The 13,967-nt window shown below is 51.3% G+C and overlaps 1 protein-coding gene across 7 annotated transcripts in view; it reads left to right on the top strand.

Moving 5' to 3' along the window:
- Window positions 1-13,967, top strand: part of NR1H3 (nuclear receptor subfamily 1 group H member 3) — a 27,770-nt gene that overhangs the window by 9,228 nt on the left and 4,575 nt on the right. For 3 of the 7 annotated variants that reach the window (XM_032166038.2, XM_058446485.1, XM_058446484.1), the window contains exons 2-6: window positions 8,738-8,926; window positions 9,347-9,613; window positions 10,152-10,360; window positions 10,458-10,637; window positions 10,830-10,929. In XM_032166038.2, the coding sequence (XP_032021929.1) occupies window positions 8,738-8,926; window positions 9,347-9,613; window positions 10,152-10,360; window positions 10,458-10,637; window positions 10,830-10,929 (945 nt within the window). Of the gene's footprint in view, window positions 1-6,941; window positions 7,076-8,126; window positions 8,207-8,737; window positions 8,927-9,346; window positions 9,614-10,151; window positions 10,361-10,457; window positions 10,638-10,829; window positions 10,930-13,967 lie in introns of those variants that run through there. The other 4 variants (XM_058446481.1, XM_058446480.1, XM_058446482.1 and 1 more) reach the window with 3 other exon arrangements.

Genomic DNA, 13,967 nt, shown 5'->3' with positions numbered 1-13,967 from the left:
CTGGGCAATAGAGCAAGACTCCATCTCAAAAAAAAAAAAAAAAAAAGTCAAGTTTTGTGATTTTCAGTTGAATAGTCTATAATGGGCTGCTTCTTGCAGGCTACTCAAATTGCATTACTAAACTGCAATTGGTGAACCTGAAATACTTTCAATAAAGAGGTATCTGTCAAAGGAAACCTTTTCAAATTAGTGGAACTAAACGGGGCCTAGGCTGGACATGGCTCACACCTGTAATCCCAGCACTTTGGGAGGACGAGGTGGGTGGATCACCTGAGGTCAGGAGTTTGAGACCAGCCTGGCCACCATGGTGAAACCCCATCTCTACTAAAAATACAAAAATTAGCCAGGCGTGGTGGCATGTGCCTGTAATCCCAGCTATCGGGGAGGCTGAAACAGGAGAATCACTTGAATCCAGGAGGCAGAGGCTGCAGTGAGCCGAGATTGTGCCACTTCACTCCAGCCTGGGCAACAGAGCGAGACTCTGTCTCAAAAAAAAATAAAGGGGGCTTGGGTAATTGGCAAAATGCTGCATATTAGTGGTGGGGGGAGTTGAGTGTTTTGTTTTAATGGGCCTCTTACTCTTCTTGCAAACCAGCCAGACCACTGTACTTTCAGAGTGTAAATCTTTGGCTCACCAAATTTCAGCTATCTCTCAAATTCAGCTTCTGCTTTTCTTCCCACTTGCTCAAATATGTCTATATTCTTTGTGCATGCAAGTATCCCCGTAGGAGGGGTTGATGAAGCAGATATTATTTCAGTTTTTATAGGGAGAAACTGTTCCAGGAAGGGTGGGGATTACAGCGCAAGTAGATAGTAGAGCCCGAAGCTGAGTCCTAGTTTCTTCACCGCTTTGCCTCCAGCTTTTGCATTTTCTGCCAGATGATTCTGTGGTCCTTACACTCTGGTTCCTAACTACAGATGCAAAAAAAAAAAAACAAAACAAAACAAAAAAAAACCATGTAGCTAGATGGATACGTGGGCCTATCCCAAATCAAATAAATCAGAATCCCTGAAGGTGAGGACAGAAACCACTACCTTATTCTGTGTTGGCAGAAGCAAACCTAAATCCAGGTATGGTAGCCATTTTTTTTCCATCTGAAGAGGCAGTTTTTGTTTTGTTTTGTTTTGTTTTGTTTTGTTGTTGTTGTTGTTGTTTTTGAGACGGAGTTTTGCTCTTGTTGCCCAGGCTGGAGTGCAATGGCGTGATCTCGGCTCACAGCAACCTCCGCCTCCCGGGTTCAAGCAATTCTCCTGCCTCAGCCTCCCGAGTAGCTGGGATTACAGGCATGTGCCACCACGCCTGGCTAATTTTGTATTTTTAGTAGAGACAGGGTTTCTCCATGTTGGTCTGGCTGGTCTCGAACTCCCGACCTCAGGTGATCCACCTGTTTTGGCCTCCCAAAGTGCTGGGATTACAGGTGTGAGCCACCGCACCCACCCGGCTGTTTTTTTTTTTTTTTTTTTTTTTTTTTTTTTTCCGTTTTTTTTGAGACAGAGTCTCCCACTGTCGCCTAGGCTGGAGTGCAGTGGCACAATCTTGGCTCACTGCAAGCTCCACCTCCCAGGTTCACGCCATTCTCCTGCATCAGCCTCTCGAGTAGCTGGGACTACAGGCGCCCACCACCACGCCCAGCTAATTTTTTTGTATTTTTAGTAGAGACAGAGTTTCACCGTGTTAGCCAGGATGGTCTCGATCTCCTGACCTAGTGATCCTCCCACTTGGCCTCCCAAAGTGCTGGGATTACAGGCGTGAGCCACTGTGCCCGGCCCCAGTCGGCAGTTTTATATAATGGAGTGTATTTGTGATTTTTGTTTGTTTGAGCTTGAGCTCGAACTTTTGAATCAGCTAAACTTGTATTCTTTTTTTTTTTTTTTTTTTTTTTTAGACAGTCTCCCTCTGTCACCAAGGCTGGAGTGCAATGGTGCAATCACGGCTCACTGCAGCCTCGACCTCCTGGGCTCCAACAGTCCTCCTACCTCAGCCCCCCAAGTAGATGGGACTACAGGCAGATACCACCACGCCTGGCTAATTTGTGTGTGTGTGTGTGGTTTTTTTTTTTTTTCTGTAAAGGTGAGGTTTCACCATGTTGCCTAGGCTAGTCTCAAACTCCTGGACTCAAGCAATCTGCCCTTCTTGGCCTCCCAAAGTGCTAGGATTACAAGTGTGAGCCACCGCACCCAGTCTTATACCTGTATTCAAATTTGATATTTGCCCCTTGCTAGTAACTATCTCCTAGAGTTTACTGTGAGAATAAATGAAATAATGCACATAAAGATAAACGTATGTAGTAGGGATGAAATAAATGTCACATCTTTCCTTTCTGCCTTCTGTATCATTTCTGAACTCAAGTCTGGGAATCCAGGTTTCTGGATTATTCTCTATGTTGTGATTGGAAGGTTGGGCAGAAGTCACTTGAGTAGATACACAATGGTCTGCAAGATGATCCCCACACTTTCCACCCTTCCAGAACGGTGAAGGAGGGAAGAAGAAGCAGTTGCCCTGTGGTCCATCCCTGCAGACCTTACCCTGTGGCCTGCTTCATGGGAATGAGTACTTTCGGGGGAGTTAGCCACTACTACCTGTGACCGTGGCTGGTGAATGCCCCTGTTTCTGCTTCAAGTTTCTCCTTGCTGTGAGAAGAAACCTGTGGAGGTTCTAGGGGGCCAGATATGTGACTTGGTAGATCCCCGAGTGTGTTCCCAGAGACACTGCCTCCTGCAGGAGCCAAGGAAACATAGAAGAGGCCCATGGGACTGGGGGACTTTGGACCTAACAACTGCGGGCTGGTGGGACTGTGGCACGGGGGTGGGGCTGGCAAAGTGGGAACGTGATTCCAGCTGCTGATCACTTCACTGCTTGCCCTGGCTTGAAGCAAGTCTCTGTGGTTGGTCTCCAGAAACTCCATGGAAATACTGCCAACAGGTTTTGGCCTTCTCCCATTTTCCTGTCCTTTTCCCTCTTTGTAGGGATGAGGGTTGGGGTTTCTGAGCTGTAACCTGATAGGACAGCTCTGGCAGTTGAAGTCCTAGTTATAATTCCTCCTACACAGGAGATGAGGCTGAGGCCAACTCCCTGGCTTGGGGGAGTTGGTCCCTGACCTACCTTTTCAGCAGTTGGCCCTAGCCTGCCCCCACCCCTGCTCCCGCAAGATGGGGCTTATGTGTGGTTCTGGGTCCTGGGAAGCCACCTGTGGGGAGACTAGGTGTCAGGGGAGGGAGTTGAAGAACAAAGTGGATGAAAGAGGCTTCTCCCAGCTCCCAGAAGATAGGGCACTGGGCCCCAGACCGTTGAGCCCTGAGTTTCTTGAAACCAGGCATCTCAGGGACATCTCTGCCCTGCTAGGCTGGAGCTTCTGGGAGCAGGGAGGTAGAGGGGGGAGCCGGACTGGTGATGTGGGTGCTGGGACAGAATAGCGCCAGTCTGTCAGTGACTAGAGTCCCTGGTTTCTGCTTTTCCAGAACAGCTGGGGCCTTGTGAAAATCAGGGAGGGACACACGCGAGAGGAATGGAGAGCCTTGTGCTTGTGACTCAGAGATACCCAGACCAGGGTGGGGGCCTTGGGAGGGGACGACCTTGTGATGAGGGGGAACAAAAGCAAAAGCTGGAGGCAGAAGTCTAAGATGGGGGTGTCACAGGGGCTTTTCTGAAATGTGAAAATGAATACATGGGCAGATTTTGCAACAGCACCCAGCCTGCTGTCTTCTCACACTCCGCTCCCCAGCCCCCGCCTGTTCCCCCTGTCCCACCCTGTGCTTCCTCTCGTCTTTCACCAGGCTGCTCTTCTGCCTCAGCCTTCATCTTTTTCTCATCTGGTTCCTTCTGTCCCATCCACGCCCCCTGTCCACTCTTTCCCTGTCTCCTCTGTTCTCTTCCCTGGTGCCCTGTTCATCTGTTTCGGTCTCTTTGGCTGCCTGCCCTGGCCCCCGTCCTTCTATGCTTTAATGTGGGGCCCATGGGAACTGGAGTTCATAGCAAAACAGGAAGAGTCCGTGAGCAGGAAGCTGGGAATGGGGCAGGGGGTGAATGACCAGCAGTAACCTCAGCTCCTCGCCTCCCACATCTGGACTGGAGCATCTGCAGGTTCTCAGCCTCTCCCCTGTAGCCCACCAGCCGTGGCTGCTTCCATTCCAGCACTTCAGTGGCCCAAGACGCAACAAGACAAGATTGTCCTGGACTCTGACATGGCAAAGGGACGGGAGTGAGGACATCTGGGTTCTGATCCCAGCCCGGCCACTAACTGTGTGGTCTTGGAAAAGGCCCTCACATGAGTTTCGGTATTCTCTGTCAAATGGAGCTCCGGTTACTTACCCTCCTTTCCTCCCAGGGCGACTCTAAGGACCAGAAAAGATAGTGAAGGGTTTGTGTTGTGTATGGAAACAAGTACAAAGTTCAAAATCCACCAAGTTAAAGCAATGGGCAGACCCACAGCTGAAAGAACTGGGAGGGTGATGATAACTCAAGCCATTTCTCGAACACTTACTATGTGCCACACATTGTGATAGAATCTGTTCTTTCTTTCTTTCTTTCTCCTTTCTCTTTCTTCTTTCTTTCTTTCTTTCTTTCTTTCTTTCTTTCTTTCTTTCTTTTTCTTTCTTTCTCTCTCTCTCTCTCTGTTTCTTTCTTTCTTCTTCTTTTTTTTGGAGTTTTGCTGTTGTTGCCCGGGCTGGGGGGCAATGGCACGATCTCGGGTCATTGCAACCTCCGCCTGCTGGGTTCAAGCGATTCTCCTGCCTCAGCCTCCCACGTAGCTGGGATTACAGGCATGCACCATCACACCTGGCTACATTTTTGTATTTTTAGTAGCGACGGGGTTTCACCATGTTGGCTAGGCTGGTCTGGCACTCCTGACCTCAAGTGATCCATCTGCCTTGGCCTCCCAAACTGCTGGGATTACAGGCATGAGCCACCGCGTCCAGCATGATCTGTAGTTTCAATCTCACAACAACCTTGTGTGGTAAAAATTACTATTATCCCTATTTTATTTATCTTTCTTTTTTTTTTTTTTTTTTGAGATGGAGTCTTACTCTGCACCCAGGCTGGAGCGCAGTGGCACAATCTCGGCTCACTGCAACCTCCCAGGTTCAAGTGATTCTCCTCCCTCAGCCTCCCGAGTAGCTGGGATTACAGACCCGCATCACCATGCCTGGCTAACTTTTGTATTTTTAATAGAGACGGGGTTTCACCATGTTGGCCAGGCTGGTCTCGAACTCCTGACCTCAAGTGATCCACCCGCCTAGGCCTCCCAAAGTGCTGGGATTACAGGCGTGAGCCACCACGCCCGGTCTATTTATTTTTCAACACACCATTGCTGGCTCGACTATTCTTATTTTAAAGATAGGGAAACAGATTCAGAGACATTAAGTAAATTGCTCAATCAAGATCACATAGGTAATAAGAGGTTTAGGGTTTGAACCCAAAATCTGAGCCCAGAGTCTGAACGCTAAATCAACATGCTGAGTTGAAATTGACTGCAGCAGTTGTGATGGTGTGTGCCTGTAATCCTAGCACTTTGGAAGGCTTAGGTGGGAGGATGGCTTGAGCCCTGGAGTGTGAAGCCAGCCTGGGCAACATAGTGAGACCCCACCTCAAAAAAGGTAAAAAAAAAAAAAAAGAAAAAGAATAATAAAAAAAAATTGACTAGGGCTAACAAGTATGGGATAGATGAGAATAATATTTTTCTTTTTTTTTTTTTTTGAGACAGAGTCTCGCTCTGTCGCTCAGGCAGGAGTGCAGTGGCACAATCTCAGCTCACTGCAAGCTCCGCCTCCTGGGTTCATGCCATTCTCCTGTCTCAGCCTCCCGAGTAGCTGGGACTACAGGCGCCTGCCACCATGCCCGGCTAATTTTTTGTATTTTTAGGAGAGATGGGTTTCACCGTGTTAGCCAGGATGGTCTTGATCTCCTGACCTCATGATCTGCCTGCCTCGGCCTCCCAAAGTGCTGGGATTACAGGTGTGAGCCACCGCACCTGGCCGAGAATAATATTTTTCTTGTTATTCATTCAACAAATAGGAACACAGTACCTACTCTGTTGCCACATCTGTGCCAGCCCTGTTTCAAGGGTGTTGGGGGAGATGAAATCAATAAAATACGATGTCTACTTTCAGGGATGGATTTCACGCCCTAGGCAGCAGAGTGGGAAGAATGACTATAGTCTCAGTAGCTGCTGGTTGAAGCCTGCCATCACTTCAGATGGGGTTGTTCCCCAGAAGAGGCAACCCGCATACCTTCCCAGGTCCATCCTGGGCTGCCACCTGAGTTGCCTGCCTTCCTTCTGCCACCTCCACCCCTATCCCAGGCCTGCCGTTGCTCATAGCAGATTTCCTATCAAAGGCTCTCCTGGCCTCCTCTCTTATCTGTGGCCCCCGCAGGGCACCCACTTTCAGAAACTCCCTGGAAGGCACTGCACCTGCCTTTCTCCACCCCTGGATTTCTACCAGCCTGGCTGAGGCCTGGGGCTAGTGGGGAGAGCTTCTTGGCCTCTTCCCAGAGGCAAGGGAGGAGGAGGGAGGCTGGGAAAGTCGGCTGGGGCTCAGTGTCGCAATTCCGGGCCGTGCTGGGACCTTTGCTCCACGAGGTGCCTATGGAGGGGAGGGAACACCGATTCTGGAGGCTGCTGGGATTGGGGTGGGGGTTCCTGGGAGGCAGTCCCTTTGCAAGAGCTGCTAAGAGCGCTGGGTAAGGAGAGGAAGGGGAGAGACATGGAACTTGGCCGGTCTGCAGGGAAATGCCACTGTTTTGGCCGGGAGTAGGGGGGCGGGAGTGGCGGGAGAGGGGGGTGGCCGGCTGGGGAGGAGCCAGCCTGGTGGAGAAGCTGCCCTGTGGGCGGGGGTGAGGAGGGGAGGGCTGTGGTCGCCAGGCAGGAAGGAGGGGTGGCCTGACCCCTCGGCAGTCCCTCCCCTCAGCCTTTCCCCAAATTGCTACTTCCCTGGGGCTCCAGGTCCCGCTTGTGCTCAGCTCCAGCTCACCGGCTGGCCACCGAGACCTCTGGACAGGGAACTGCACCATCCTCTTCTACCAGCAAGGGGGCTCCAGAGACTGCCCACCCAGGAAGTCTGGTGGCCTGGGGATTTGGTGGGTCTGCTCCTTAGCAGTGGCCTGGGGCTCTGTGTGTGTTTCTGGGGTGGGGTCAGGGAATGTCCTAAGGATCTGAGAAGGGGGTTTCTGGGGAGAAGTGAGGGGTGATGGTGATGGAAGCTTGGGACAGGAACAGGACTCTGGGTCCCAGAATAACTCCTGAGGGGCTCGGGGAAGGAGGTCCTCTATGTGAATTGGGGAGATTCTTGGAGACAGGTTTGTGCTAGGACCCTGGAAAGTGGCACGAGCGAGGTTCTCTAATAAGCAGTGTGTTTCACTGGGTGGAGTGAGCTGTCCTCAGTGTTGGAGTGAGGGGGAAGGGGCCCGAGAGAAGCAGGGTAGATGTACCCAAACAGTCCCCACTGGCCTGGAGGGGACTTTGGGGGAGAAAGGCCGGCACGGTGGCTGGGAGCCCAGACTTTGGAGTCAGAGGAGGGTTGGAGTCTTGATTCTACCGCTGCCTAACTGTGTGACCATAGTTACTTAATCTCTTTGAACCTCAGTTTGCTTATCTGTAAAATGAGTTTAAGAATAGTCCTGAGCCGGGAGCAGTAGTGTGCGCCTATAATCTCAGGTACTCAGGAAGCTGAAAGCTGATTGCTTGAGCCCAGTAGTTTGAGGCGATAGTGTCCTATTATTGCACCTGTGAATAGCACTGAGTTCCAGCCTGGGCAACATAGAGAGACTCCATCTCAAAAAAAAAAATTAATAGTCTTGACCTCAGAGGGATATTATGAGGAAAGCACATAAAGCCTTATAACAGGCTGGGTGCAGCAGCGTACTCCAATAGTCCCCTCACTTTGGGAGGCCCAGGTGGGAGGATCACTTGAGCCCAGGAGTTCCTAGACCAGCCTGGGCAACATAGGGAGACCCTGTCTCTAAAAAACATAATAGTAATATAATAAAGCCTTAGTACAGGCTAATATTTGGCAAGTAAATGTTAGCTGATATTGTTGGTATTGATAAAAGGGAGGATCAGGTGGAGAAGGGAGCTGAGGCCAGAAAGGAGCCCAGTTCTGGAAGAGTATAACTTGGGTCCTTCCTGCAGGACAGTGCCTTGGTAATGACCAGGGCTCCAGGAAGAGATGTCCTTGTGGCTGGGGGCCCCTGTGCCTGACATTTCTCCTGGTAAGCTTCATTCCAGCCCTCTCCCCTGAGCCCAGACCGCAGGCTCCACGCCTCCTGTAGGAATCGGCCTCCTTCATTACCTGACTTCTTCCTTCCTCCAGAGAGCAGTCCAGAGCCGTTCTTAGTCGTGCTTGCCTCCCGCCCAGGTCACCTCTCCCCTGGTTCCAGTGCCTGGCCCTTGCAGGCACCCGCCCCGTCCTCCCCAGTCTGGATTTGCTGCTAGAGAGTTGGCCAGCTGAGTGCTTACCCTGCTCTGGCTTTGAAGAGTTTTATCTGATCTCTGAAATGCATACACTCCAGCCCCGCAAAGGGACAAGGGTTAACATCTTCATTTAAGGTCTTGAGATGTAAGAAGCTACAAGTGACTAGTCCTAGCTAGAGCCCACACAGACTCTAGGGTCCTAAAGCCTGAGCTGGGACTTTGCTGCCCTCTAAGGGTGGGGATAAGTTTGCAGTTTCCCAGCTAGGACGCTGGGCCGTGGAGCCGGGGTGGGGCCTGAGACCCCCTTGTGCCTCTCTTTTGGAGCTCAGACACTGCAGTGGAGCTGTGGAAGCCAGACATACAGGATGCAAGCAGCCAGGCCCAGGGAGGCAGCAGCTGCATCCTCAGAGAGGAAGCCAAGATGCCCCACTCTGTCGGGGGCACTGCAGGGGTGGGGCTGGAGGCTGCAGAGCCCACAGCCCTGCTCACCAGGGCAGAGCCCCCTTCAGAACCCACAGGTGAGGAGCTTCTGGGTTTGGAGGAGGTAGGGGTCCAGATTCCAGGTCCTGGATCTGGAAGAAGTTCCTTGGGGGTTTTTACTTTATATATAATCTCATGGTTAAGTTCAAAGGCTTTAGCGCTAACTAAATCTGACTGATGTAAGTGTGAATTTTGTCTCTACTTTAGGCCTTTCTGAGCCTCACTTTCCTTGTTAAAAATTATGGTTGTTCTAAGGATCAATGCATATAAAAGGCTCTTACAGTACCTAGAACATAATGGCACTTGGCAAGTGAGGGCTACTCTTCTCATAAAAGAGAGACTGGAGTTTGTATAATGAAGGGAATGGAGGTCACTGAGTGCCCAGGGCAGTGGCTGAGTCAGGGAGAACATGAAGTTTTTCCTCGGGGGAGAGCATTGAAGCACTTTCCTGTATCCAGAGATCCGTCCACAAAAGCGGAAAAAGGGGCCAGCCCCCAAAATGCTGGGGAACGAGCTATGCAGCGTGTGTGGGGACAAGGCCTCCGGCTTCCACTACAACGTTCTGAGCTGCGAGGGCTGCAAGGGATTCTTCCGCCGCAGCGTCATCAAGGGAGCGCGCTACGTCTGCCACAGCGGCGGCCACTGCCCCATGGACACCTACATGCGTCGCAAGTGCCAGGAGTGTCGGCTTCGCAAATGCCGCCAGGCTGGCATGCGGGAGGAGTGTGAGTTTCTGGGGCTGGAGTGGGGAAGAGGCTGAGGGGAAAGAGGGGGCCAGGGTGTGACCCAGGACAGGTGCCTGAACTTGCAGGGGCTAACTGATCCCTAAGTATGGATTACAATATCTTTCTTGACCGGACACGGTGGCTCATGCCTGTAATCCCAGCACTTTGGGAGACAGAAGCGGGTGGATCACCTGAGGTCAGAAGTCTGAGACCAGCCTGGCCAACATAGTGAAACCCCGACTCTACTAAAAATGCAAAAATTAGCCAGGCGTGTTGGTGAGTGCCTGTAATCCCAGCTACTCAGGAGGCTGAGGCAGGAGAATCACTTGAACCCAGGAGGTGGAGGTTGCGGTGAGCAAAGGTCACGCCACTGCACTCCACCCTGAGTGAGTGTGAGACTCTGTTTCAAAAAAAAAAAATCTTCTTGCCTTTACCCAGTGCTGTCTGCTCTTCTGGAGCCCCAAACCACCCCCTTTGCCCCATCCTTGCTTCCTGTCTCCCCATCTGCTCCCTTCCTCATATTTGGCCCTGTCCTTAGGTGTCCTGTCAGAAGAACAGATCCGCCTGAAGAAACTGAAGCGGCAAGAGGAGGAACAGGCTCATGCCACATCCCTGCCCCCCAGGGCTTCCTCACCCCCCCAAATCCTGCCCCAGCTCAGCCCGGAGCAACTGGGCATGATCGAGAAGCTGGTCGCTGCCCAGCAACAGTGTAATCGGCGCTCCTTTTCTGACCGGCTTCGAGTCACGGTACTTGACACGCCTGGGGAGAGGCGGCTGCGCCCAGATCACCAGTGGGCTTCTTCATGTCCGACTCAAAGCGCTTTGCCTTTTCCCTCCTGGGTAGCCTTGGCCCATGGCACCAGATCCCCATAGCCGGGAGGCCCGTCAGCAGCGCTTTGCCCACTTCACTGAGCTGGCCATCGTCTCTGTGCAGGAGATAGTTGACTTTGCTAAACAGCTACCCGGCTTCCTGCAGCTCAGCCGGGAGGACCAGATTGCCCTGCTGAAGACCTCTGCGATCGAGGTGGCTGGAGAAGGGCAAGGGATGAAGGGAGAAGCAGAGTGGGATTATCTGTGGGAGGGGCCTCCAGACATCGAGCTGGGAGAGCCAAATCTGCTGGGAAGCAGGGATGAGGGGAATCGGCCTCCCTGGAAGGGGCCGTGCTCCAAGACCAGCCCTCCTAGTCCCCGTTTGAGGTTTGCTGCTTGTGTGCAGGTGATGCTTCTGGAGACATCTCGGAGGTACAACCCTGGGAGTGAGAGTATCACCTTCCTCAAGGATTTCAGTTATAACCGGGAAGACTTCGCCAAAGCAGGTGAGAACTGAGATCGCACAGGGATTGGGGTTGGATGGACAGATGCCTCTTTTTTTATTTTTTATTTTTAAAAATTGAGGGCCAGGCGCGGTGGCTCATGCCTGTAATCCCAGCACTTTGGGAGGCCGAGGTGGGCAGATCACCGGGTCAGTAGATCGAGACCATCCTGGCTAACACGGTGAAACCCTGTCTCTACTAAAAATATAAAAAATTAGTCAGGCATGGTAGCACGCGCCTGTAGCCCCAGCTACTTGGGAGACTAAGGCAGGAGAATCGCTTGAATCCGGGAGACGGAGGTTGCAGTGAGCCGAGATCGCACCACTGCACTCCAGCCTGGGCGACAAAAAAAAAAAAAAAAATTTGAGATGGAGTCTCACTATGTTGCCCAGGCTGGTCCCAACCTCCTGGCCTCAAGTGATCCTGCTGCCTCTGACTCCCAAAGTGCTGGGATTACAGGCGTGAGCCACCCACCATGCCCAGCCAAGGACTTTTTGTTTGTTTGTTTCATTTTTTTTTTTAGACAAGAGTTTGCTCTGTCACCCAAGCAGGAGTGCAGTGGCGTGATCTTGGCTCACTACAACCTCCGTGTCCCGGGTTCAAGCAATTCTCCTGCCTCAGCTTCTCAAGTAGCTGGGATTAGGTGCACCACCATGCCCAGCTAATTTTTGTATTTTTAGTAGAGACAGGGTTTTACCATGTTGACCAGGCTGGTCTTGAACTCCTGACCCTAAGTGATCCATGTGCCTCAGCCTCCCAAAATGCTGGGATTACAGGCATGAGCCACTGAACCTGGCCAGGACTGGTGCTTTTTGTCAGAGGCCCATAGTGACTACAGAGCCACAGGCCCAATGTTTGGGTGGCTGGTAAGGGAAGGCTCCCCTTGTTTTTTGAAGATGGAAAATTGGAATGCTGATAGGCTTCTCTCAGCTGCTCCAGATAGACCCCTGTCCTCTGTTGCTTTAGGTCAGTGGTTTTCAAACTGTATTCCAAGGAACCTGGGAGATATATGGAATGGCACCTTGGAGGGGAAACAGGGAGGCACAGGAATGTCCTTCACCTTTACTTTAGCCAAACAAGAAGCTCCATTTAAATCTGCATTATATATTGCACTGCTACATAGTATTTTGCTTGCAGATTTTATAGCTTGAAAAAAAAGTTTGAAACTCACTGCACTGAACTTTTTAGTGGTCAAAAAGTGAACAAATCTTCCTCACATGTGCTCTTTGGGGATCATGGGGGCTGTTTTCCCTTACTTTTTTTGGGGGGGGATAAGTTCTTGCTCTGTCACGCAGGCTGAAGTGCAGTGGTATGAACGTGGCTCACTGCAGCCTCAACCACCTGGGCCCCAGTAATTCTCCTGCCTCAGCCCCCAAGTAGGTGGGACTACAGGCATGCACCACCATGCCAGGCTAATTTTTATATTTTTTTTGTAGAGACTGGGTTTCGCCATGTTGCCCAGGCTGGTCTCGAAATGGTCTCGAACTCCTGAGCTCAAGCAATCCACCCACCTCGGCCTCCCAAAGTGCTGGGATTACAGGCGTGAGCCACCACACCCAGCCTCCCTACTCTTTTTCTTTTCTTTACTTTTTTTTTTTTTTTTTTGAGATGGAGTCTCACTCTGTTGCCAGGCTGGAGTGCAGTGGCGCGATCTTGGCTCACTGCAACTTCCGCCTCCCGGGTTCAAGCGATTCCCCTGCCTTAGCCTCCCAAGTAGCTGGGACTACAGGCACGCGCCACTACGCTCAGCTAACTTTTGTATTTTTAGTAGAGACGGGGTTTCACTGTTTTGCCCAGGCTGGTCTTGAACTCCTGAGCTCAGGCAATCCACCCGCCTCGGCCTCCCAAAGTCGAGGGATTACAGCCATGAGCCACTGCTCCAGGCTCCTCCCCTACTCTTTTTCAATTGCACTTTCTGATGAAGCGGAACCATGGCATGGGAAACGTGCCCAGAGGGGATGTACAATAAGAGCGAATGCTTCCATCCCCATTCTATATCTGAAGTATTTTCTCCAAAAATTAGTTCACTCTGCGGCTCTCTATCTGATGCTCGCTTGGGAGCTACGCAGAAGGGGTTTCTTTATATTCAACTATTGATAATGTTTGTGTCATGAGAACTGGCCTGGGAAAGGACAGGAGGCTGAGGGAGTTTTGGAGGGACTGGAATTGAGCTTCAGCAGGAAACCAAGTAGCTTAACGACTGGATGAATATGGCTGATGCCCTGACTCCATTCTCAGGGCTGGTATATCTGCGGCCAGGCCAGTCATCAAGCCTTCCCTGGTTTCTGATAACTCAGGCCAGCTCACGTGCCTCTTGCTCTCCCAACACAGGCCCACCCAGTGAGCTTTCTAGGAAGGCCACTCTTCGCTGTAGGGCATAATAGGGCTATGTTGGCACCTTTTGCCTTCTATAGTAACCGGTGTGCTGCCTGGATGTATTGACACCTAATGGGATGATTTAATGACTTTATCCAGCTTTAAAGCCCAGCCCTGCCCCCCTCTTCCAAACCACTTTTTCCTCAATGGTTATTATCTCAGACCTTCTTAACCATGGCTCTTCCCTCCTTCAGAATATCCTCCCTGTGGAACCCTGCCCAGTTCTAAGATCTTTGTATTCCTTTGGCACTCGTAGACTCATGCTATCTGAATCTGCACCTATTTATAGATTTATTTATACAAGCAGTTTTGAAGTAATCACGCTTGCCTTTCATTTCTCATTTCATGAGTGAGGCCTTGGGGAGAAGGAACAGGAGCTCTGTTTGTCAAGCCTCCTCCCCTCTCTATCCTCTACTATTTACTGCATGCAGTAGGTAACTGGTGACATGGACTGAGCACATTTGAGGTGTTCATTCCGTGAGCAGCAGCAGACCCTCACAGGTGCATTAGCCAACTACAGAACCTCCTCTTAATTTCTGTATAAAGGGGGCTGTTTGCCACACTTTGGGGCTCAAAACCTCACCAAGAAATGCTTTAGAAAATGGGGCTTGCAGCCGGGCGCGGTGGCTCACGCCTGTAATCCCAGCACTTTGGGAGGCCGAGGC

This window comes from Hylobates moloch, unplaced genomic scaffold (assembly GCF_009828535.3).
Source record: "Hylobates moloch isolate HMO894 unplaced genomic scaffold, HMol_V3 SCAFFOLD_11, whole genome shotgun sequence".
Lineage (NCBI taxonomy): Eukaryota > Metazoa > Chordata > Mammalia > Primates > Hylobatidae > Hylobates > Hylobates moloch.
The sequence above is the reverse complement of the archived record's forward strand: the minus strand, read 5'-3'. Positions and strand labels throughout refer to the sequence as shown.